General features: G+C 42.7%; 2 protein-coding genes across 5 annotated transcripts in view; both read right to left on the bottom strand.

The window, feature by feature from the left end:
• The window catches only part of LOC110537757 (transmembrane protein 145), a 32,140-nt gene extending 23,812 nt beyond the window's left edge, over positions 1-8,328 (bottom strand). For both annotated transcript variants that reach the window (XM_036942162.2, XM_036942152.2), the window contains exon 1: positions 8,008-8,328. In XM_036942162.2, coding sequence (XP_036798057.1) covers positions 8,008-8,112 — 105 coding nt within the window. In that variant the 5' untranslated portion in view covers positions 8,113-8,328. The remainder of the gene's footprint in view (positions 1-8,007) is intronic.
• Positions 8,329-18,602: 10,274 nt separating this feature from the next.
• The window catches only part of LOC110537667 (hormone-sensitive lipase), a 42,005-nt gene continuing 34,675 nt past the window's right edge, over positions 18,603-25,932 (bottom strand). For all 3 annotated transcript variants that reach the window (XM_021623884.3, XM_021623893.3, XM_090192381.1), the window contains 4 exons: positions 25,648-25,806; positions 24,387-24,589; positions 23,524-23,787; positions 18,603-23,394 (listed from right to left, as the gene is read on the bottom strand). In XM_021623884.3, the coding sequence (XP_021479559.3) occupies positions 22,993-23,394; positions 23,524-23,787; positions 24,387-24,589; positions 25,648-25,806 (1,028 nt within the window). In that variant the 3' untranslated portion in view covers positions 18,603-22,992. The remainder of the gene's footprint in view (positions 23,395-23,523; positions 23,788-24,386; positions 24,590-25,647; positions 25,807-25,932) is intronic.

The raw sequence follows: 25,932 nt of genomic DNA, 5'->3' as shown, positions 1-25,932 counted from the left end.
CTGCAGTCACCTGTGCTGTCTACCCTACCTGCAGTCACCTGTGCTGTCTACCCTACCTGCAGTCACCTGCTCTGTCTACCCTACCTGCAGTCACCTGTGCTGTCTACCCTACCTGCAGTCACCTGTGCTGTCTACCCTACCTGCAGTCACCTGTGCTGTCTACCCTACCTGCAGTCACCTGTGCTGTCTACCCTACCCGCAGTCACCTGTGCTGTCTATACTACCTGCAGTCACCTGTGCTGTCTATACTACCTGCAGTCACCTGTGCTGTCTACCCTATCTGCACTCACCTGTGCTGTCTACCCTATCTGCACTCACCTGCTCTGTCTATACTACCTGCAGTCACCTGTGCTGTCTATACTACCTGCAGTCACCTGTGCTGTCTACCCTATCTGCACTCACCTGTGCTGTCTACCCTATCTGCACTCACCTGTTCTGTCTATACTACCTGCAGTCACCTGCGCTGTCTATACTACCTGCAGTCACCTGTGCTGTCTACCCTACCTGCAGTCACCTGTGCTGTCTAGACAGCCTCATTAATTACTGTTGTTGTCACGTTGCTTAACTAAAAAACAATGCTAATACAGGATACCCTCAGATTCAAAAGTCCAACACATGGTGTAAAAATATATGTACCCCCCCCCCCTCCCCAATGATACAAATATTTCCATGCCCCTTCCTTGTACTGTAAAATAAACTGCACCCCCCCCCCCCCAAAAAAAAATGACTCTAAATAATGTTTATGCCCACAAATAACAATAACTGTAACGACCCTGTGTTTATAAACGTGGATAAAGACTTTGCCACTTCACCATTCTTTGTGGCACAGTCGAAGCCAGGCAGGGCTACGGGCCAGAAGGTTGAGGGTTCACTGACCACCACAGACGATCTCACGCTCCCTGGCTGTTTCATTACACTACGATCAGAGCTGGCTGCAGACAATGATCAGCTATGGGGAAAATCAGATTTTCAACATTTTAATGCCATATTTATAATACTATAAAATATATGCAATTAATTTTACGCCAACAGGTTTCTGTGCCAATGCACCACACAACCAATAAATAAAGTACACTGACGTCGGGCACTTCAATATCATGGTTTGCGTTTTCAATACCACAATACATACAGTTCAAGTCAGAAGTTTACATACACCTTAGCCAAATACATTTAAACTCTGTTTTTCACAATTTAATCCTAGTAAAAATTCCCTGTCTTATGATCACCACTTTATTTTAAGAATGTGAAATGTCATAATAATAGTAGAGAGAATGATTTATTTCAGCTTTTATTTCTTTCATCATATGCCCAGTGGGTCAGAAGTGTACATACACTCAATTAGTATTTGGTAGCATTGCCTTTAAAATTGTTTAACTTGGGTCAAACGTTTCGGGTAGCCTTCCACAAGCTTCTCACAAGTTGGGTGAATTTTGGCCCATTCCTCCTGACAAAGCTATTGTAACTGAGTCAGGTTTGTAGGCCTCCTTGCTAGCACACGATTTTTCAGTTCTGCCCACAAATTTTTCACTAGGGTTGAGGTCAGGGCTTTGTGATGGCCACTCCAATACCTTGACTTTGTTGTGGCAAATTGGCTTAAGGAAAACTTTGGAAGTATGCTTGGGGTCATTGTCCATTTGGAAGACCCATCTGGAACCAAGCTTTAACTGATGTCTTGAGATGTTGCTTCAATATATCCACATAATTGTCCTTCCTCATGATGCCATCTATTTTTTGAAGTGCACCAGTCCCCCCCGCAGCAAAGCACCCCCACAACATGATGCTGCCACCCCCTTGCTTCACGATTGGGATGGTGTTCTTCGGCTTGCAAGCCTCCCCCTTTTTCCTCCAAACATAACGATGGTTATTATGGCCAAACAGTTCTATTTTTGTTTCATCAGACCAGAGAACATTTCTCTAAAAAGTAGTAAAGTAGATCTTTGTCCCCATGTGCAGTTCCAAACTGTAGTCTGGCTTATTATGGTGGTTTTGGAGCAGTGGCTTCTTCCTTGCTGAACGGCCTTTCAGGTTATGTCAATATAAGACTTGTTTTACTGTGGATATAGATATTTTTGTACCTGTTTCCTCCAGCATCTTCACAAGGTCCTTTGCTGTTTTTCTGGGACTGATTTGCACTTTTTGCACCAAAGCATGTTCATCTAGGAGACAGAAGGCGTCTCCTTCCTGAGCGGTATGACGGCTACGTGGTCCCATGGTGTTTATACTTGCATACTATTGTTTGTACAGATGAACATGGTACCTTCAGGAGTTTGGAAAATGCTCCCAAGGATGAACCAGACTTGTGGAGGTCTTGGCTGATTTCTTTTGATTTTCCCATGATGTCAAGTAAAGAGGCACCGAGTTTGAAGGTAGGCCTTGCAATACATCCACAGGTACACCTCCAATTAACTAAAATAATGTCAATTAGCCTAACAGAAGCTTCTAAAGCCATGACATCATTTTCTGGAATTTTCCAAGCTGTTTAATGGCACAGTCAACTTAGTGTATGTAAACTTCTGACCCACTGGAATTGTGATACAGTGAATTATAAGTGAAATAATCTGTCTGTAAACAATTGTTGGACAAATGACTTGTCATGCACAAAGTAGATGTCCTAACCGACTTGCCAAAACTATAGTTTGTTAACAAGAATTTGTGGAGTGGTTGAAAAAAAGAGTTTTAACGACTCCAACCTAAGTGTATGTAAACTTCTGACTTCAACTGTAGATTGTCAATCTCGACAAACAGAAAATGCATTCCTCCTTACCTTGTAGGCTTACCCAGTACCGAAGGTTTGGCTTGACAATCAAATTTATTATGTGTTTTGCAACAGATGTCTCTTGATTGGATTGATTGATTTTATTTGCCAGTAAAACATTTGTGTGTGTATATATATATATATATATATATATATATATATATATATATATATATATATATATATATATATATATACACATACATACATATACATACATACATACACACACACACACACCACACACACACACACACACACACACACACAGTACCCACGTCAATTCAACGTCTGTATTGAAGCGTTAGGTTCTAGGTGAGCGAGGAATAGCCGCTCGGTTTGGAGAGGAGGCAGAGAAAGCGTTAAGATTTTATGAATCACTGGGCCTGCCTGGAATATATGTTTCGGTTAGCTGGTAATTGCCGGCTTTTGGCCAATAAAATGTTTTAAAATCCATGAAGGTTCAAACCAGTTCGTAAGTGTTTTATTAAATTCTTTATTTATTAAATTCTGAGCCCTTTTTTTTTTGCCACAATATAATATCCTTCTCGTATTTTCCCTATAAAAATGTACTTACTTTTGATGTTACCCTAATAAAAGTTTAGAAATTTGTGTGAAAGTTTGATGTGGCTCTTAGCATATTATACTGCAGGCCTATGATATTAAGGGAGTGCGCACCGACACTGACACCGACAGTAGAACTTGAGGTGAGGAAAACTGTTTTAGGTTTACCTGTATTTATTTTCTAAATTGTGTTAATTATGTGATGTCATCAACGGGAGCCATGTTTTTTACTCCTCAATTTGCTCAGAGCGTGATGAGGGTTATGTATGCTCCGGTCTTTTGAATGCACATGTTCACAAATGCACAAGACAAGCCAAAGTTATATCGTCACTGATTTAGTGTTGCATTACTGTTTATAGGAATATATATTAATGTGAATGGGAATAATGTTTGAGTGCAACTTTACAAGGCTAGCCCAGCTACTGTTAGCTCTGTTGTGGGAGAGGGTCTCTTTCAGGTACCGACAGCATGAGTTTTCTGATGCTTTTCTTACGGACATTCTGTCTTTTATCAGGCAAATATACTTGTATGTGAGTCCAGACGGCAGCATTAACTTTTGCTTGTAATTGTACCCATTCCATGCAGGTATGTTGAGAAATGTGACGATTTTGTATTTCATGTTTAATGTGCCTAGTTAGCTGTTGTTTATTTTTGTTACCTGTCCAGTCATTTAAAAAATGTCGTTGTTACTTCATTAGTATGCCTCAGGTATAGTGGTACACGCTAAGAAATATTGAGCACTTATTAGCAGATTATTGGTGAACAACATTTATAAAACGAATGAGTCTTTTGAAAATATGAACATGTACATTTTGTACAATGTATTTTTTTGTTGATGCTTTTACTCCTGAGTTTGCTCAGCGCGTGATGAGGAGAGGCAAATGCACTTGTATGGGAGTCCAGACGGCAGCATTAACTTTCGCCTTGTATTTGTATCCATTCCATGCAGTCATTAAAAGAGAGAGACAACTGTCAGAATTGTGTCCAGAGCCTTGTCTTCCACCTACACCTCACCAGAACCCAATGCAGAAAAGTACAGGTACAGAGCCGGTTACATATTCTCACTCAGCTGTGCCTCACAAGTAATACAACAACTGATTGTATCACCGATGTGATCATATAGCCAGCCTTCCTCAAATGTTAAAATATAATTTTCAAAAACATCCCGAGAAGCCTACTTCTCAAATCTCATTATTACACTATTGTTTTAATAGGTTAATGTTACATAGGCTTACATTTTTTAAGTAGCGTAAAAAAAAACAAATTGAACTGTAGTTCTCGGCTTGCATTTTGACTCAGTGATCTCGACTCAAGAGTTTGGTGACCACTGCTATAGCCTATTACAGATCTGGACAAACGATCCACCTACCACTATTGTCACTTCGGCTCCCGAGTGGAGCAGTGGTCTAAGGCACTGCATCTCAGTGCTAGAGGCGTCATTTCCTCGGTCATAATGTTAATGAGTCAAGTTAACGAGCGAGTCGCAGGAGCCAAATTAAAGCAATCACTGCAGCAAGATTTTAGTGACAAGTGGATTTTGCACTCCTCAAACAGGAAATATATGGCTGAAAAAAGATCCTCAGGTGGGCGGGGCATGCGCTTAAGGAACAGTAAGGAAATAGAACCTAGTCTAACAGCAGTGTTTCTGAGCAGGCCAGTCCAAGCTAGCCCCAGTCCATGCAGCTCAGTGTAAGCCTAGCCCAGAGGGCACCTGTAGTCCTGCCCTAGGCCCAGTCGGTCTCAGTGGAGAGTAGTAGGGAAACAGGAGCAGTGGAACAGTGGATGGGGTGTCAACCTTAATCCTCCTTAGTCCTCTCATTACCCCACAGCCACTGCATTCTGATGCAGAGACATTGAGCCAGTGTGTGTGTGTATGTATGTGAGTGAGTGAGTGAGTGTGTGTGAGTGAAAGAGGGTGTCAGAGGGTGTGTGTGGTTAGACAGCCCATTAATCAAGTGCTAGGCCTCGATGCAGTATCCGGTCACTACAGCGGTCACTACTTCTCCCTCTCTCTCCCTCTCTTGGCCCTCTGTCTGTCCCTTCTTTCCTCAATTTCTCGCTCTCCCTTCCTCTTTCCCTCTCTCTCCCTGTCCCGTCCTCTTCGTCTCTACCCGCTCACGCTGTCCCTCCCTTCCTCTTTCCCTCTCTGTCTCTCCCCCTCTCTCCAGAACCCAGTTTGCTTGCTAAGCCTCATTAACAATTAATTACCAATCAGCTATAGTCCAGTCACCCCTGGACCTCTCAATGATTCATTGGTAAGGTTACACAACGGTGCAACAAACACACTCACTTGCCTAAACATACTCACAGCCACATGAAATCACAATCACACACAAACATAAATAAACTCACAAAAACCTAACCTATAATCCTCCCCACCATCACTGAACCTGATCATAACTATAACCCTCCCCACCATCACTGAACCTGATCATACCTATAATCCTCCCCACCATCACTGAACCTGATCATACCTATAATCCTCCCCACCATCACTGAACCTGATCATAACTATAACCCTCCCCACCATCACTGAACCTGATCATAACTATAACCCTCCCCACCATCACTGAACCTGATCACACCTATAATCCTCCCCACCATCACTGAACCTGATCATACCTATAATCCTCCCCACCATCACTGAACCTGATCATACCTATAATCCTCCCCACCATCACTGAACCTGATCATACCTATAACCCTCCCCACCATCACTGAACCTGATCATAACTATAACCCTCCCCACCATCACTGAACCTGATCATACCTATAATCCTCCCCACCATCACTGAACCTGATCATACCTATAATCCTCCCCACCATCACTGAACCTGATCATACCTATAATCCTCCCCACCATCACTGAACCTGATCATAACTATAACCCTCTCCACCATCACTGAACCTGATCATACCTATAATCCTCCCCACCATCACTGAACCTGATCATACCTATAATCCTCCCCACCATCACTGAACCTGATCATAACTATAACCCTCCCCACCATCACTGAACCTGATCATACCTATAATCCTCCCCACCATCACTGAACCTGATCATACCTATAATCCTCCCCACCATCACTGAACCTGATCATACCTATAATCCTCCCCACCATCACTGAACCTGATCATACCTATAATCCTCCCCACCATCACTGAACCTGATCATAACTATAACCCTCCCCACCATCACTGAACCTGATCATAACTATAACCCTCCCCACCATCACTGAACCTGATCATACCTATAATCCTCCCCACCATCACTGAACCTGATCATACCTTGCCTTCTGATTTGATATGTTGTACTCTACTGTGACTTTGAGGTGGAGGAGTGAGGCTGTGTGTGTGTGTGTGACCTTGGGTGGGAGTCCGCAGACAAGACTGATGTGTTGAACAGTCCCACGACAACACACACACACACTATATCAACATGTCCAGATGAGTGTTGTTTCAGTCCATTCAGAGCAGTGACATGGTGTTTGAGGGAAGACACAGCCCTGGTTCAGACTAACACACACCATGTAAGAGAAGAGAGTATAGAGTACGTCTGGCATGAGCTGGGGATCTAATATGGTTTATGTTATTCATAAGCATGTCTGATACAAACACTAGTGTATTTAGCTAGTTAACTATATTATAGTTAGTCAATTTTCAATAGCTCTTGATTGGAAGCAACATGATATGATAAGTATCCTAAGTGTTCCTACATATGATATTGATTGATTTTATTAGACAATTTTATATTATTACGTACATAAGGGCACTCCACATACAATAAGAAAATCATCAAGGATAACACAATAAAGTTTATTTCCATTATGGTCCTTCTGAAGAGGGAATGGGGAAGAGGGAATTAATTATATTGTGAAGGACAGGTGTTAGCCTACTTTATGAATCATGAATGTCATGGGTTAAATATCACACCTGATCATCAAACTGTTATGCAGAATCTGGGACACTAAAAGAGCTGAGATGAGAAGAGTTATGAGAGAGCTCAGTGCACGGGATAGTCGCGGCTGGCGCACATCTGTCTGGTGCACATGGGAACAATGTGAGCACAGCATCTAAACGCGGAAACAGATTAAATCAGATAATAGTATCGTTGATATTGATAATAGATTGATATCAGAAGACTGTTTTATATTGATAGGCTAGTGTTAAGTGTTGGAGCACAGCTGATGTGAGATGGAGGACAAATAATAAACAATATGCGACGTGAGCGACAACTGACGTACACCTGTAACGGCGGGGTTACCGTTATTATATGCGAATGATGGATGCGAGTTATTTTGGTTACAGTGTAGGATATCGCCAACACTTGGCGCTATCACAAAGAAAAATAAATGCTAGATGGATTTGCAAGTCACATTCTCGTAAACATGCACAGCTTTCTTCTACCGTTCGGTGAGAGCCACAGAGCCAGAACGATGAAGATAGAAATATAAATACGCTTGCTCTGACACACAGAGATGCGCACAAATACAAGGCAGTATGGACAGCCTGTAACATCTTGGAGGAATTGCTTGGTTTGGAATAAATATGATCAGGCAATTTCGGAGCGCGTCACACTCACAATAGAATATAAACACGGAAAGGCTTTAGGCTACATGAGAAGGCGCTGACGAGTCTAATAATGGTGTCATTGTCACAAGTGATACATTAGGTATCAAACACCTTACCTCCTTGGTATTGACGATACCTCTCACGTATTTCCCCAGAACCGAGCCAACGCAGAGAACGCTGGACACCACGGCCAGGCACAAAAGTCTCTCACAAACCTCCATCTTATACCAGGATTTCGCTACTCAGTGGTCGTCCCGGCCCCACTTGCCAATCAACTAGAATGCAGGAAACGACAGTATCCGAGAGGGAAGCAGAGAAGACACAGGGCGCGCGTTCTCGTCTTTTGCCGATGCATGTGGCCCCAATAATTCAGGTGTGAGCGCGCTTTGGATACGCGCCCCTACTCCTTTCCCACTCACTTGTAACAGAGGCAGAATGCGCGTTCTCGCTCTCAGATTGCGACACATTCAAGAGACATACATCAATCACAGTGAAATTAATTTGTTACCTATTTGATCAAACATTTTCGATGGGTGGGGTTTTCACTCACATTATAAGCCTATTCTTCACTTTTAGCCTAGACCCATAGAATTGAACAAGACTGTAGTAGGTTACACCTTCTAAAATCACTACACAAATCATCACACAAAGGATAGGCTACATGATTTTCACAAGTTCAGATAAAAGTTGCATGTAAAGTTTAATGAATGTATTTATGTTTGACATTTTGTCTTGTCTTTAATCATTACACACTACCGGTCAAAAGTTTTAGAACACCTACTCATTCAAGGGTTTTTCTTTATTTGTAATATTTTCTACATTGTAGAAAAATAGTGAAGACATCAAAACTATTAAATAACACACATGGAATCATGTAGTAACCAAAAAAAAAAAAAAAAGTCAAATAAATCACAATATATTTTATATTTGAGATTCTTCAAATAGCCACCCTTTGCATTGATGACAGCTTTGCATGGTCTTTGCATTCTCTCAACCAGCTTCATGAGGTATTCACCTGGAATGCATTTCAATTAACAAAGAAATTGTGGAATTTCTTTCCTTCTTAATGGGTTTGAGCCAATCAGTTGTGTTGTGACAAGGTAGGGGTGGTATACAGAAGATGGTCTTTTACCAAATAAGGCTAAGTTCATATTATAGCAAGAACAGCTAAAAAAAAAAGCAAAGAGAAACAACAGTCCATCATTACTTTAAGACATGGTCAATCAATACGTAAAATTTCAAGGAATGTTAAAGTTTATTCAAGTGCAGTCGCAATAACCATCAAGCGCTATGATGAAACTGGCTCTCATGAGAACCGCCACAGAAATGGAAGAGCCAGAGTTACCTCTGCTGTAGAGGATAAGTTCATTAGAGTTACCAGCCTCAGAAATTGGAGCCCAAATAAATGCTTCAGAGTTCAAGTAACAGACACATCTCAACATCAACTGTTCAGACTGTGTGAATCAGGCCTTCATGGTCAAATTGCGGCAAAGAAACCACTACTAAAAGGACACCAGTAAGAAGAAGATACTTGCTTTGGCCAAGAAACACGAGCAATGGACATTAATTAGACCAGTGGAAATGTGTCCTTTGGTCTGGATTCCAAATGAGAGTTTTTGGTTCCAACCATCGTGTCTTTGTGAGACAAGGTGTGGGTGAACGGGTGATCTGCATATGTGTATTTTCCACCGTAAAGCATGGAGGAGGGGGGGTTATGGTGTGGGGTTGCTTTGCTGGTGACACTGTCTGTGATTTATTTAGAAATCATGGCACACTTAACCAGCACGGCTACGACAGCATTCTGCAGCGATACGCCATCCCATCTGGTTTGCGCTTAGTGGGACTATCATTTGTTTTTCAACAGGACAATGACCCAACACACCTTTAGGCTGTGTAAGGGCTATTTTACCAAGAAGGAGAGTGATGGAGTGCTGCATCAGATGACCTGGCCTCCACAATCCCCAGACCTCAACAAAATTAAAATGGTTTGGGATGATTTGGACCGCAGAGTGAAGGAAAATCAACCAACCAACCTACTCAGCATATGTGGGAACTCATTCAATACTATTGGAAAAGCATTCCAGGTGAAGCTGGTTGAGAGAATGGCAAGAGTGTGCAAAGATGTCATCAAGGCAAAGGGTAGCTAGTTGAAGAATCTCAAATATAAAATGTATTTTCATTTCTTAAACACTTTTTTGGTTACTACATGATTCCATGTGTGTTATTTCATAGTTCGGATGTCTTCACTATTATTCTTCAATGGAGAAAATAGTAAAAATAAAGAAAAACCCTTGAATGAGTAGATGTTCTAAAACTTTTGACTGGTAGGGTATGTGTTATTCTTTTTACCATCGAGGACCACTTTGGAAACAAGCATTTTAATTAATACTTTCAAGTGAATTCCTCTGGGTCCATATTGTACATTTTGTTGTATATGTCTGTTACCCAAAATACATTCAATTCAATAATAGCCCACAAATAAACGGTCTGCCTTAGTCCAGACAGACACTGCCCGCTAACGAATGCCTACTTATTAATGAGTTAATTATACAAAGATCATTATTCAGTTATATTAGGCAGCTCTCTCCTATTGCTAAAGATTTTTTAAAACACTAGTCCAGTTTTAAACCATTTAAAATTAAACTTCATGCTGGGTTATGTTCCCTACATCACAAAATAAAAAACAATTGGCACACTAAATTTGATGTAATGCAGTTAAAACCGGTGCTTCAATCTGAGTAACATAATAAAAAAAATCTAAAATCGGTCAAATTAAACTAAAGACATTAACATTAACACAGTGGTGTTTGTCAGATCATGTCATGGAACTAGTCTGAAGGTAACTTATACAAATTAATAGAAGTATGGAGGCAGTTATGAGCCAACAAAAATAAGCGGTTAAATGTGTGTTAGAAAAACTATTTCCTGAGCCTTCTTATCTCCTAGATATAGAACAGACACTAAACAACCTTATTCCCAACTGTTTATACTTTGAGGTTAACAGCTTGTGTGCTATCCATACGATTAGCATACCTCATACAAATAGGTCTATTGCCACATGTCCACCAGATGCATCAAACTCTTTGCGTTCCGTCAGAAATCATTCATTGTCAATGGAGCAGTCCACAACTGTACGTTGGGGGTGCTGCACTAGGTTGCGGTGCGTTCTGTGTGCTGTATCCGTTCAATATTTTCAACTTGTTTCTTTACTGTGCTGTGGTACAAACAGAAGTACACAGACTCCAACTAGCTAGCTTTTAGCTATACCGAACCAAAAAATAAAACGCAACATGTAAAGTGTTGGTCCGATGTTTCATGAGCTGAAATAAAAGATCCCCGAAATTTTCCATACGGACAAAAATCGTCTCTCAAATTTTGTGCACAAATTTGTTTACATCCCTATTATTGAACATTTTTACTTTGCCAAGATAATCCATCCACCTGACAGGTGTGGCATATCAAGAAGCTGATTAAACCACATGATCATTACACAGGTGCACCTTGTGCTGGGGACAATAAAAACACACTAAAATATGCAGTTTTGTCACACAAGACAATGCTACAGATGTCTTAAGTTGAGGGGGCGTGCAATTGGCATGCTGACTGCAGGAATGTCCACCAGAGCTGCTGCCAGATAATAGAATGTTAATTTCTCTACCACAAGCCACCTCCGTAATTTTAGAGACTTTTGCAGTACCAGCCTCACAATCGCAGACCATATTATTTCTTACATTGTCAGCCCCGAAAACCTTAAGTGTTGTTATTACATACAGCCGGGAAGAACTATTGGATATCAGTGAGACGTCAACTTACCAGCACAACGACCAGGAATCCGATTTTCCCAAAGCAGATCCTTTGTCTGCACTTCCCAGGGCTTCCCAGGGTTTCCAGAGGCCGACTCAAAACAACACCGCCGGAAAAGAGGGTGCCGGAGCGGTCTTCTAGTGAGGCTTCGGATGAGCACACACTACCCACCGCTTCTGAGTATATTACTCGCTAATGTCCAGTTCCGAGTTAACAAAGTTGACGAAATCAGGGCAAGAGTTGCTTTTCAAAGAGATATCCGGGATTGTAACATACTCTGTTTCAACGAAACATGTCTCTCTCGGGATATGCTGTCGGAGTCGGTACAGCCACCTGGATTCTTAAATAAACATCTCTCCGGGAAGAAGGGTGGGGATGTATGTTTCATGATTAACGAAACATAATTGTAACAACACATGAACATGAAGTCCTTTAGTTCACCTGACCTAGAATTGCTCACAATCAAATGCCGACCGTATTATCTCCCAAGAAAACAATCCTCGGTTATCGTCACAGCCGTGTAGATCACCCACAAGTGGATACCAAGACGGCCATCAAAGAACTTCACTGGACTTTATGCAAACTGGAAACCATATATCCTGAGGCTGCATTTATTGTAGCTGGGGATTTTACCAAAGCTAATTTGAGAACACTGCTACCGAAATTCTATCAGCATATCGATTGAAGTACACGAGCGAGTAACACGCTCGACCATTGCTACTCTAACTTCCGCGATGCATACAAGGCCCTCCCCTGCCCTCCTTTTGGCAAATCCGACCATGACTCCATCTTGTTGCTCCCCTCCTACAGGCAGAAACTAAAACAGGAAGCGCCCATGCTTAGGTCTATCCAATGCTGGTCTGACCAATCGGATTTCATGCTTCAAGATTGCTTCGATCACGTGAACTGGGATATGTTCCAGATAGCCTCAGACAATAACATTGACGTATACGCTGACTCGGTGAGCGAGCTTATAAGGAAGTGTATAGGAGATGCTGTACCCACTGTGGCTATTAAAACCTTCCCTAACCAGAAACCGCAGATTGATGGTAACATTTGCGTTAAACTGAAAGCACGTACCACCGCATTTAATCATGGCAAGGTGACTGGAAACATGGCCAAATACAAACAGTGTAGTTATTCCCGCAATAAGGCAATCAAACAAGCAAAGTGTCAGTATAGAGACAAAGTGGAGTCGCAATTCAACGGCTCAAACACAAGATGTGGCAGGGTCCACAGACAATCATGAATTACAAAAAGGAAACCATTCCCGTTGCGGACATCGACGTCTTGCTTCCAGACAAATTAAACATCTTTGCGCGCTTTGAGGACAATACAGTCCTTCTGACGCGGCCCGCTACCAAAGACTGTGGGCTCTCCTTCACCGTGACAGACATGAGTAAAACGTGGTAACCCTCTCAAACCTGCCGGCCCAGACGGCATCCCTAACTGCGTCCTCAGAGCACGCACAGACCAGCTCGCTGGTGTGTTTATGGACATATCAAATCAAATTTTATTTGTCACATACACATGGTTAGCAGATGTTAATGCGAGTGTAGCAAAATGTTTGTGCTTCTAGTTCTGAGAAGGTGGAAATCTTTAAGTTTGTCGGTGTACATTTCACCAACAAACTGAAGTGTGCGCTCCGGGCATGTCTTCACTGACATTTTCAACATGTCCCTAAATTAGTCTAATACCAACATGTCTAAAACAGACCACCATAGTCCCTGTGCCCAAGAACACTAAGGCAACCTGCCTAAGTGACTACAGACCCGTAGCACTTACATCCATAGCCATGAAGTGCTTTGAAAGTCCGGTAATGGCTCTCATCAACACCATTATCCCAGAAATCCTGGACCCACTCCAATTTGCATTCCACCCAAACAGATCATGCAATCTCTATTGCACTCCACACTGCCCTTTCCCACCTGGACAAAAGGAACACCTACGTGAGAATGCTATTCATTGACTACAGCTCAGTGTTCAACACCGTAGTACTCCCTGTTCACCCACGACTGCGTGGCCAGGCATGACTCCAACTTCATCAAGTTTGCAGATGACACAACAGTGGTAGGCCTGATCACTGACAACGACGAGACAGCCTATAGGGAGGAGATCGGAGACCTGGCCGGGTGGTGCCAGAATAACAACCTATCCCTCAACATAACCAAGACTAAGGAGATTATTGTAGACTACATGAAAAGGAGGACCAAGCACGCCCCCATTCTCATCGACGGGGCTGTAATGGAGCAGGTTGAGAGCTTCAAGTTCCTTGGTGTCCACATCACCAACAAACTAGAATGGTCCAAACACACCAAGACAGTCATGAGGGCACGACAAAGCCTATTCCCCCTCAGGAAACTAAAAAGATTTGGCATGGGTCCTCAGATACTGAAAAGGTTCTACAGCTGCAACATCGAGAGCATCCTGACTGGTTGCATCACTGCCTGGTACAGCAACTGCTCGTCCTCCGACTGCAATGCACTACAGAGGGTAGTGCGTACGGCCCAGTACTTCACTGGGGCTAAGCTACCTGCCATCCAGGACCTCTACACCAGGCCGTGTCGGAAGAATTCCCTAAAAATTGTCAAAGACCCCAGCCACCCCAGTCATAGACTGTTCTCTCTACTACCGCATGGCAAGCAGTACCGGAGCGCCAAGTCTAGGACCAAAATTCTTTTCAACAGCTTATACCCTCAAGCCATAAGACTCCTGAACAGGTAATCAAATGGCTACCCGGACAATTTGCATTGTGTGACACCTCCAATCCCTCTTTTACGCTGCTGCTACTCTTGGTTTGTCATACAGTGCCTTGCGAAAGTATTCGGCCCCCTTGAACTTTGTGACCTTTTGCCACATTTCAGGCTTCAAACAAAGATATAAAACTGTATTTTTTTTGTGAAGAATCAACAACAAGTGGGACACAATCATGAAGTGGAACGACATTTATTGGATATTTCAAACTCTTTTAACAAATCAAAAACTGAAAAATTGGGCGTGCAAAATTATTCAGCCCCTTTACTTTCAGTGCAGCAAACTCTCTCCAGAAGTTCAGTGAGGATCTCTGAATGATCCAATGTTGACCTAAATGACTAATGATGATAAATACAATCCACCTATGTGTAATCAAGTCTCCGTATAAATGCACCTGCACTGTGATAGTCTCAGAGGTCCGTTAAAAGCGCAGAGAGCATCATGAAGAACAAGGAACACACCAGGCAGGTCCGAGATACTGTTGTGAAGAAGTTTAAAGCCGGATTTGGATACAAAAAGATTTCCCAAGCTTTAAACATCCCAAGGAGCACTGTGCAAGCGATACTATTGAAATGGAAGGAGTATCAGACCACTGCAAATCTACCAAGACCTGGCCGTCCCTCTAAACTTTCAGCTCATACAAGGAGAAGACTGATCAGAGATGCAGCCAAGAGGCCCATGATCACTCTGGATGAACTGCAGAGATCTACAGCTGAGGTGGGAGACTCTGTCCATAGGACAACAATCAGTCGTATATTGCACAAATCTGACCTTTATGGAAGAGTGGCAAGAAGAAGGCCATTTCTTAAAGATATCCATAAAAAGTGTCGTTTAAAGTTTGCCACAAGCCACCTGGGAGACACACCAAACATGTGGAAGAAGGTGCTCTGGTCAGATGAAACCAAAATTGAACTTTTTGGCATCAATGCAAAATGTTATGTTTGGTGTAAAAGCAACACAGCTGAACACACCATCCCCACTGTCAAACATGGTGGTGGCAGCATCATGGTTTGGGCCTGCTTTTCTTCAGCAGGGACAGGGAAGATGGTTAAAATTGATGGGAAGATGGATGGAGCCAAATACAGGACCATTCTGGAAGAAAACCTGATGGAGTCTGCAAAAGACCTGAGACTGGGACGGAGATTTGTCTTCCAACAAGACAATGATCCAAAACATAAAGCAAAATCTACAATGGAATGGTTCAAAAATAAACATATCCAGGTGTTAGAATGGCCAAGTCAAAGTCCAGACCTGAATCCAATCGAGAATCTGTGGAAAGAACTGAAAACTGCTGTTCACAAATGCTCTCCATCCAACCTCACTGAGCTCGAGCTGTTTTGCAAGGAGGAATGGGAAAAAATGTCAGTCTCTCGATGTGCAAAACTGATAGAGACATACCCCAAGCGACTTACAGCTGTAATCGCAGCAAAAGGTGGCGCTACAAAGTATTAACTTAAGGGGGCTGAATAATTTTGCACGCCCAATTTCAGTTTTTGATTTGTTAAAAAAGTTTGAAATATCCAATAAATGTCGTTCCACTTCATGATTGTGTCCCACTTGTTGTTGATTCTTCACAAAAAAAACAGTTTTATATCTTCATGTTTGAAGCCTGAAATGTGGCAAAAGGTCGCAAAGTTCAAGGGGGCCGAATATTTTCGCAAGGCACTGTATATGCATAGTCAGTTTAACTATACATTCATGTACATACTACCTCAATTAGCCCGACTAACCGGTGCCCGTATATCGCTTCGCTACTGTTATTTCAAACTACCTGCCCTCCAGGACACCTACAATAACCACCTGAGCCACTGCCTGTTCACCCCACTTCCATCCAGAAGGCAAAGTCAGTACAGGTGCACCAAAGCAGGGACGGAGAGATAGAAGCTGTTTTTCAATCTCAATGCCATCAGATTGTTAAACAGCCACCACTAGCAAAGAGAGGCGGCTGCCTACCTAGACTTAATATCATTGGCCACTTTAACAAATGGAACACTACTCACTTTAATAATGCCACTAAGAATGTTTACATATCTTGCATTACTCATCTCATATGAATATACTGTATCCTTCACTATCTATTCTTTACCATCTATTGCATCTTAGCCGCTCTGTCACTCATCCTTATGTTTTATACTTCTATATATTCTTATCCCACTCCTTTACTAATTGTTTTGTTGTGTAATTTGTTAGATATTAGGTTTTGTTGGGGAATTGTTAGATATTACCTGTTAGATACTGCTGCACTGTCGGATCTAGAAGCATAAGCATTTCACTACACTCACAATAACATCTGCTAACCATTTGTATGTGACCAATAACATTTGATTTGAGCACACACACCAGCCCAGGACCTCCACATCCGACTTCTAACCCTGCGGGATCGTCTGAGACCAGCCACCCATACAGATGATGAAACTGAGGAGTATTTCTGTCTGTAATAAAGCACTTCTGTGGGGGGAAACTAATTCTGATTGGCTGGGCCTGGCTACCCAGTGGTCATGCAAAATCCATAGATTAGGGCCTAATTAATACATTTTAATTGACTGATTTCCTTATATGAACTGTAACTCAGTAAAATCTTCAAAATTGTTGCATGTTGCATTTATATTTTTGTTCAGTATAGTTGTAAAGTGAAGAACGTGCGCCACGTACGTAAAACGCAGGCTAAACCTCCGGTTAAACAAAACACATACCCATCTGGTGGACGTCAGGCATAAGTCGTCTGAGGAGTTCGCAACATACAGTCAGATCAATACATATGGACATTTACCAAGTTATTTTATCTTCTACCACAGCATATTGGATTTGAAAGTAAATAATGAGCTGAAAGTGCAGATTTTCAGCTTTAATTTGAAGGTATTTATATCCAAATTGGGTGAACGGTGTAGGAATTACACAACTTTTTGTGTCCCCCCTTTTTAAGGGACCAAAAGTAATTGGACAATTGGCTGCTCAGCTGTTCCATGGCCAGGTGTGTTATTCCCTTATTAGATAATTTACAAGTAAGCAGATAAAGGTCTAAGAGTTGATTTCAAGTGTGGCATTTGCATTCGGAATCTGTCACTCGGAATCTGTCACTGCCAGTGAAGCAAGCCATCATTAGGCTGAGAAATCAAAACAAACGTCAGAGAGATAGCAAAAGCAGGTGTGGCCAGATCAACTATTTAGTACATTCTTAAAAAGAAAATATGCAGTGGTGAGCTCAGGAACACCAAAAAGCCGGGAAGACCACGGAAAACTGTGGTTGTTGACAGAATAATTATTTCCCTGGTGAAGGAAAAACTCCTTCACAACAGTTGGCCAGATCAAGAACACCCTCCAGGAAGTAGGTGTATCTGTCTTAAAGTCAACATTAAAAGAGAAGACTTCAGAGTAAATAGACGGTTTACCACAAGATGTAAACCATTGGTAAGCCTCAAAAACAGGAAAACCAAATTAGTTTGCCAAACATCGGGAAAAAAATGTTCAGATCTGGAACAACATCCTATGGACAGATGAGAAAGATCAACTAGTACCATTATGATGGGAAGAGAAGAGTAGGGAGAAGGGAAGGAACTACCCATGATCCAACACATACCACCTGATCTGTGAATCATGGTGGAGGTGGTGTTACGGCGTGGGCGTTTATGGCTGCCAATGGAACTGGTTCCCTTGTATTTATTGATGTGACTGCTGACAAAAGCAGCAGGATGAATTCTGAAGTGTTTAGGGCTATAAAACATGCTGTAATTCCTACACCGTTCACCGAATTTGAAAGCCTGCAACTTCAGCTCATTTGGTTTCCATTCAAATAAATCCATTGTGGTAGCGTACAGAGCAAAAAGTATAAAAACTTGGTCAATGTACACATTTTATAGACCTGACTGTGTCAAAGTCAGATTGATAAACAGAATAAGCTTGTTGAAACAGCCTTGTAATCCTGTTTAAGATTTGATTGACAGGTAATGGATTTACCCATAGGTCACAAAATGTCTGTTGCCCCAATTCCGTATTTCAGCTTTGAAATAAATAGATGTAACACGTTTAGGAGAATAAACAAGGGTTACAAGAGACAAAATACTCAATCCATATGTGAAACATTCAACCAATTCTGTAAAGAGACATTACAGGAGTCAAAAACAAAATAAATGGAATAACAAGTCAAAGTAAAACATTTCTATACAGGAAATGCATTTTATTTTTGTAATATAGATTCATCTTTTTTTATTCACATGATTGCACTTGTGGTGTTGTAAAATAAAAATCAAGTAAACTTCAAAACATTTACTTCCAGTCTATGGCTTTGTGTAGGCTTTAATAAAATATAGTTATCTTCAATAGCTCTATATTAACAACAGCATCTTGTTCCATAAAGTGCAAACAAAGAACTACTATGTAGATCTCAATGATACAGCCACCAGGACATCAACCCAGGCCAAAATGTCTGTTACTAATGTCAATGACAGTGACAGCAAGTTTCATATAAAACTAGATGCAATCTTTGGTTCTGCCTTAATCTAACATAGACAATACCACTTGTGTGATAAAGTGCAAGTCAGGGGTTCGCAAACGTTTTGGGTCTGGGGAGGGGACCCATTTTATGTGCGCAAATTCATCAGGATCCCCCTCATAATCATAACTCGTGTGATAAAAATAGTCTACAAGGAGTTATGACTTCTGCAGTTTATGGCTGAACGAACCAAGTCTCGGGCCAGGGGAAAGAACATTAAAAAGGCCCGCCTGTTGGCATCGGAGTGAAAATGTTGCAGTTCTCATGGCTCCACTGAATTGCTGCTTTAAAGGTAATATCCTGCAATCGACATATTGCACATTGGAATAGCCGAGTTGAAAAATATATAATTGGTGAAATGTGTGTCTGGCTGCGGACGCCCGGCAGTACCTCTACAGAACCCATTGAGAACCCCTGGTCTAAGTGGGACAAAAAAATAAAGAAAAACATTTCCTATAAAGAACACATTCTGCGAAGCAGGCAGTCAGGGTCATTTCTATTCGAGGAAATGATTCTCAAGTGACCAGATTGTGTAGATTCCACAATGCTCTAGGCAAACTAAGTGGAATACCGTCTGCTAAATGACCAAATGGAAATGGAAAATAGCCTTGCATAACTAGCCTCAGGGTTGATCGAAAGCATTTCAACCAAGACCGAATTTTAGATCGAAAAACAGACATGGCTCACCAAAGACAGGAGATAAAATCTACGAAAGGATGCTGGTGTGTTACTACATAGCTGTGTGTAGGGTAACATTCGACCGGGTACTTGACCTAAACAGCTTTTAGATATGTTGACTAATAGGCTTTTCACACTGCATGTTTTATGTTAGCCCGGGACATCTTTAGCTCTAGGCTAAGAGATGTTGAATCCAGTGTAAATAGCCTATACGAGGGAAATGGTTGAAGTACAATGTACAATCAAAACACACAAAGCCACATTACATTTCTCAACACTACTTCAGCCAATTTGCATTTCAAGACCCAAAAAAGGTGCATACTGCCCAAAACAACCAGGAACTCGGGAAATTCTCTGACTTCCGAGCATTCAGAACTGGGAACTCGAGGGAAAAAAAGCGATCTCCAACAACCTTCCTCCAACTCGGAATCGTGGGCCTCGTTCTAGAACTCAGACTTTGCGACGTGAAGATCACTGACGTCCTGATTTGACACTTTCCAAGATCCAAGTTGTTTTGAACACAGCAACATGCACACAAATACATGATGCATCAATCCTCTAGAGGCATAGAAACAGTGGTTGGCCCACATATGGAGGGAGACCATGTTCCAATGCTCTCAAATGGCTCCTTCCCTTTCCTGACAACCAATAGGACTAGGAAGGTGAAAACAAGATGGCAGATGGACTAGCACCATGTCATGGATTTCTCCGGTGCGTTGCCCTCCTCTCAGATCAGGTGAAGGATTGGTAGCCATTAAAAGAGCAGCTTATTGCAGTGGTTCCCAAAGTTGTTGCACTGTGACCCATATAAAATAATTTGTGACCCACCAAGAAAACAAGAGCAATGTTTCTGACCAGGACCAGAAACAAACACTAAAGCCACAACCCAAAAAGGATTTGGTCCTAAACCACCAAGCGGTTCTAACCCACCATTACACAGTTCCATAGATAGATCAGAGGGCTGTACTAGCCTTGCTCATTGGGGGCGCTAGTAGTCTATAGGAGCCATTCAGGGCATCCCATAGGGCCTGGAGTGGTGCTGGTCGGGTGTGGGGTTATGATATCTACTCTGGCAATGGAGACGCCAGGCTACTAAATCTCAAAATGCATGATCAGTTATGTTGCTAGAACACAATGATAACTTTATTAATCAAGGACCTTGGACCTTGTAATGCATCATAGCGATGGCTGACAGAATGCATAGTGTTAAATGGGATCTCAGAAGTCCTGCTTGGCTAAACAATAGTGTACTGTACAACACCCATGAGATTCAGGGGCTTGGGTCACAACTCATGGCCCCATACACCCACGTGCTGCTTTACTGCTGCAATTAAAAACACACAATCATGGTTTCAAAGATGGTAGATGTTCCACCCACACAAGCACTGACAAACACGTGCAATGTTAAGAGTCATTGATAGACGCATACAGAATCCACTTACCAGACACGCACATGGGCACTAAACACTGACACACGAAACAAACATTTACACTTAACTTACAAAGAAAAAGTGTGAAATTATCATAACCAGCAACCATTAAACACAATACTTCTAAAAACAAGATAACCGTGAAGGTATTCAAGGGAATCACTTAACAGCTCTTTTAATTTCTACCAGCCTGCCTCAAAACACTGCAATAAGCACTGGCAGCAAATAGGACAGAGAATCACAGATTGTCAGTCAGCCACTGTAGAATGTCCTAAAGGTGCATAGAAAGACACATTCTCTAACTAGAGAAGTCACCTGTTCAGTGAGTATGAGCTCACTATCATGCTTGTTCTAGATTCTCCTGCTCACTCGGTACAGGCTGTTGGAGCAGAATGGATCCTCTGATTTGGACAGAGATGCAGAAATGGTTCAGCAAGCAGGACGTCCCCTGGCTCAAGGGCTGTGGCAGTGTAATGCACTGCATCCTGGGATAGAGGGCTGCATTTTTGGCAGTCAGTGCAGTGATGTACAGATAGTATGAAGAGATGGGCCGTGCATCTGTCTGCTTCAGGCTTTCTTATTGAAGTTATTCACTGCGCAAATAGAGAAAGGATTTCCAGTCTTTTAAAAAACATTGCTTCTAAAGGCAGTCAGTCTATAGACAGCTAAGTGATTTATTTTAGATGGCAACAAAGGCTGAGCACAAGAGACTTAAAATCATAAGACGTAATACTTGGCGTTAATAAAAATGATCAAATCAAAAATGACTGACTTGATGCTTTGCTCCCACAACAGTGACTTAAATCCAACACAATATCATCATGGCTCCACTGAATCCTGTTGATTGCACTGATCAATGAAAATGCAGCTATAATATTGCATTAGCTATTTATGATTGGCTAGTTATAATATATCAGTATAAAAGACAGACCAGCATATAGAGATTATATTGGCCTCATAATATCAACCCTCAGCCACATCTCACTATGAGGTGACTGGTTGGGTGGGTAACGGCTAACTGACCACTAGTCACTACAGTGAGAGTGATAGCGGTTAACATTTGGCTACTTTGAACAACTAGGAATGAGCAGCCATAGAGTATGGCACTACACAGCTAGGAAATATGCTCTTAAAAGCCTTGAACAAATAGGGAAAACTATAATCCAGGATTTTTTAAATAATACAATACGAGTACACACACACAATAAATAAAAACAACAAGGAATACTATGGCATAATACGATCAATTATGGATAACAATTTATGTGGAATTTCAAGGTACTACGAAATCCTTCCAGTTTCTAAGTTTGTTGTTTTTAGCACTGCAGCGTCCTATTGATGGGCCAATCAGCAGAGTAAGTGACCGAACAGCGGCAGTACTCACAACCAACTAGTTTAACAGACCTCAGAGTTCTACAGTTATTAAGCTTGATTTAGAGTGGCTCCCTAAAAGACAAGTGGCCATTAAGTTGTGATGGCACTATGTAGGAGCTCATTGCACGTCTACCACTATCTGATTAGGGACTGGAATAGTCTTCTATAGGGAGATGGATCGACTATTCACCCCAACGCTCTGTGCTGTTTCATAATGTCCTGGCTCCAAACTCACAGTTCTACACCGAGCACAATGCAGCCGCCCAAAAGGCAAAATGGTTTAGTGTGTGTGTGGTCAACATGTCACTGTGGATGGTGCTAAACAGCAATTGAAAGTTTGAAAACTGAAGAAGTTGCATTTAGTACTTGCTGTCCTCTCTATCCATGGGTGCTTCATTCTGTCTCTCCAAAACTGGGCACGCTACCAACACCTTCTGCATATCCTCCTCCTGCTGTTTTTCCTTCACTCTATTCGCTTATCCTCTCCCAGGCTTCATATGGCCCAAATTCCCCCCTCTTTTAAATCCTTTGACAAACAGCACTCTTCATCTAGCAAACCCCTGATTATGTCTTTATCCCACAACATTATTGTTGTTCTGTGCTGCCACACCAACTAGCCCCTCCCCATCTGGAACTAGAGCCCCTCCCCTGGCAACCAGCAGCTCCTCCTCCTGAATGGGTGTTGCAAAGAGTTTCTCTGGGTCACCCGTGGCGACAGAGGAAGCACGGTGATTGGTCCTTTCCAGCTTGCGGTGCATGCGCGGCTCCTGGAGCGAGTCCTTCTGGTCAAAGACGTCCCTGATTCGGTTGACGCAAACGTTAGCCGCTTCCCTAGTCTCCCTGGAGAGCTGTGATAGGCTGAGAAAGCCATGGGGAAGGTCGTCCACCACACACAGGGTGACTGGCTGATCTACGTTCCTCAGGCGCTTGGCAAACATCACAGAGTCATCCAGCATGGGGTCTAATGCACAGGCCTAGGGGGAGGAGAGATAAACGGTGTCAAAAAGGATATTATAGGATCAAGTAAAAAATAATAATTGGTGGAAAAGACCCAAAAAGGATTGGGACAAGCCAGTCCTCAACTCCATTTCCCTCCCTCTCACCACTAGGTGTATGGGGGGTAGTCCTCTCAGCATGCTGTCGGGGGCCAGTAGAGGAGACATGTAGGGGTTCCTGACGACAGGCGAGGTGGCCAGCTTCATCTCAGCCAGCCGCTCAGAACGCAGCGGTTCGAAGCCCAGGGGGAACTCCCGAGGGTGCTCCAGCACCACGCCCTCCTCCCACTCAGGGGGCGCTATGGCAACAGAAGACAGAGCATCCGACATGGACACCACCTCTTTGGAGAGGAAGAAGCTCACGTTGTCAGGCTGGAGGGGTACAGGAAAAATAGATTACCATGGCAATACATAAGTTAACACTAAGACCAGGATGTGGAGACCTGATGATACTGGATCATACTGATGCATCTTTCCGTTGGGACCAGACACTTGTTCTAAGAATCTACAAGCCTCAGGTATATTTTTTCACATTTCAAATCACAGTTACAAACATTGACATGTTTCACTGTGACATCATGTGACAGTTCTTCATATTCCCCCTGTAGACAGAGGCATTCATTCAGACTGGCTTTACAGAAGCACCAGAGATGATCCCCATACTGACACACTACAGGTTACACTCAGACACACAGTTCTGTCTGCGCCAGTTAAGTCTGTGGAGGAGGGAACAAGACAAGCAGCTTGGTCACCATCTATTTGCATAAATTATTCAGAGAGGCTTAGTTAAGACAAACACCAACACTTCAGTGACAAGTGTGTCTGAAGTTGTTGTAAAAGAAGGATGAATCTGCAACACTGATCAGAAGTCAGTTTACCCCCCCCCCCCCCCCCCCCCCAAATGGTCAGGATTTGGGGAGGGTAATCTGATCCTACATCTGCTTTAAAGGGAAACTCAGGGAGTATCATACCGTGGTTTCGGGGAACACCATTGCATTGTGGGCAGGTGTGGTGGGGGCAGCAGCGGGGGTGGCGATGGCATTGTTGGCGTGGCCTACGAGGCTCTTCAGAGACTCTCTCCTAAGGGAGAAGTCCAAGGGATGCTCAGGGGGGTTCGAGTGGTGTGAGCTGATGGATGCCTCAGACACTCTCTTCCTCACTGACGAAGACGTGTCTGGAGAGAGAAGAGAAAGTCATTGACAAACCAAAATAAGACAGAGGCAGAGTGAGAGAAAGACTGAGGCCATTATGGAACAGGGAAACATCAATGAAGACATGATTGGAGGACGGTGAGAAGAGGCGGGAGTGAGGGACATGCAGTTATCGGGAGATGGATAATAAAAGCTAAAATCGTTAGATACTACATTCATTTTTGGACAAATAAATTATTGATATACACCATTGATTGACGAATAACACTTAAAAATGCCTTGTGAGCTTAGTTCAACTGTCACACCCCATCAGAACCACACAATCTTATTTCACGCCAATGTTATAAATGTAAACGATATAAATGTAAACTAACACTGTAAAGCTTTAAAACATGGTTAAAACTACATTTTTTATCACATGGGTTCCTTCCATCCATAGCAGTCTACAGTTTGAATTTGAGTGGTTACATTGCTCCAGGCCCATCCCTCAGCTTTTTACCAAAACAGAGGCGGGTGCCCGCTTTGTTATCGTTTCAATTGCGGATTCTAGCTTTAAGCAATAATGGTGTCATTACGATATGATCTCCCCGTCACAACACAGCTGTAAGAGGTGTCATGGCTTGTCTGTTCTCAAAGCTGTACTCACTGAGCTCTTCTATTAATAATGAAGTCCCCATCATGGCCTTTAATAATGTACACCCCCCAATGACAAAGTCATTAGTCTGGCCCACAGCTGCTGTGTGTCAGGTAACATGGTGACGCCTGGAATAGTCTGCTTACTGCAGGGTTTCAACACAATTATAGTGGGGAGAGCCTTCTGTGGCCTGAGACTAAGCAGTGAATTGATATGTATGGATGAGGGTGTGACGTAACAGGGTGGTAGCCGTGGGTGATTGATTGGTTAAGATGTTAACTATGGATATCAATTTTAATAAAAATCATACATACATGGCCCTTCCGGTAATAGGAAAATATTATTTCACCTCAGTCAGACACAAAGATGCGTGAACACAAGTACATAGAGACACACATACCCTCTCACCACAAGACACACCCCAGCCCCTCCAACACAAACACACACCTGTTGATGCCGTGGCAGCGGCTCTGTTGGGGTCCAGTAGGGAGTGGATCCAGTTGGAAGCTCCCTGTTTGAAGTCTCTGAGCAGCAGGGCCGTGTCTCTCCTCACCATGCTCAGAGTGCTCACCTTCTCCACCTTCTTCTCTGCCTGGGGCTCCTCACCTGGGAGAGAGAGGGAGGGGGAGAGGGGAAATGTGGTACCCATCACTCATCAGCATTGATTGGCATGCACAAACACCACGCACTACACTCCGGTGCAGTAAACCATCTCTGCTCCCTCTCACACAG

The sequence above is a fragment of the Oncorhynchus mykiss genome, chromosome 2, assembly GCF_057628025.1.
Source record: "Oncorhynchus mykiss isolate SJ-2025 chromosome 2, ASM5762802v1, whole genome shotgun sequence".
Taxonomy (NCBI): domain Eukaryota; kingdom Metazoa; phylum Chordata; class Actinopteri; order Salmoniformes; family Salmonidae; genus Oncorhynchus; species Oncorhynchus mykiss.
This window is presented reverse-complemented; position numbering and strand designations above follow the sequence as displayed.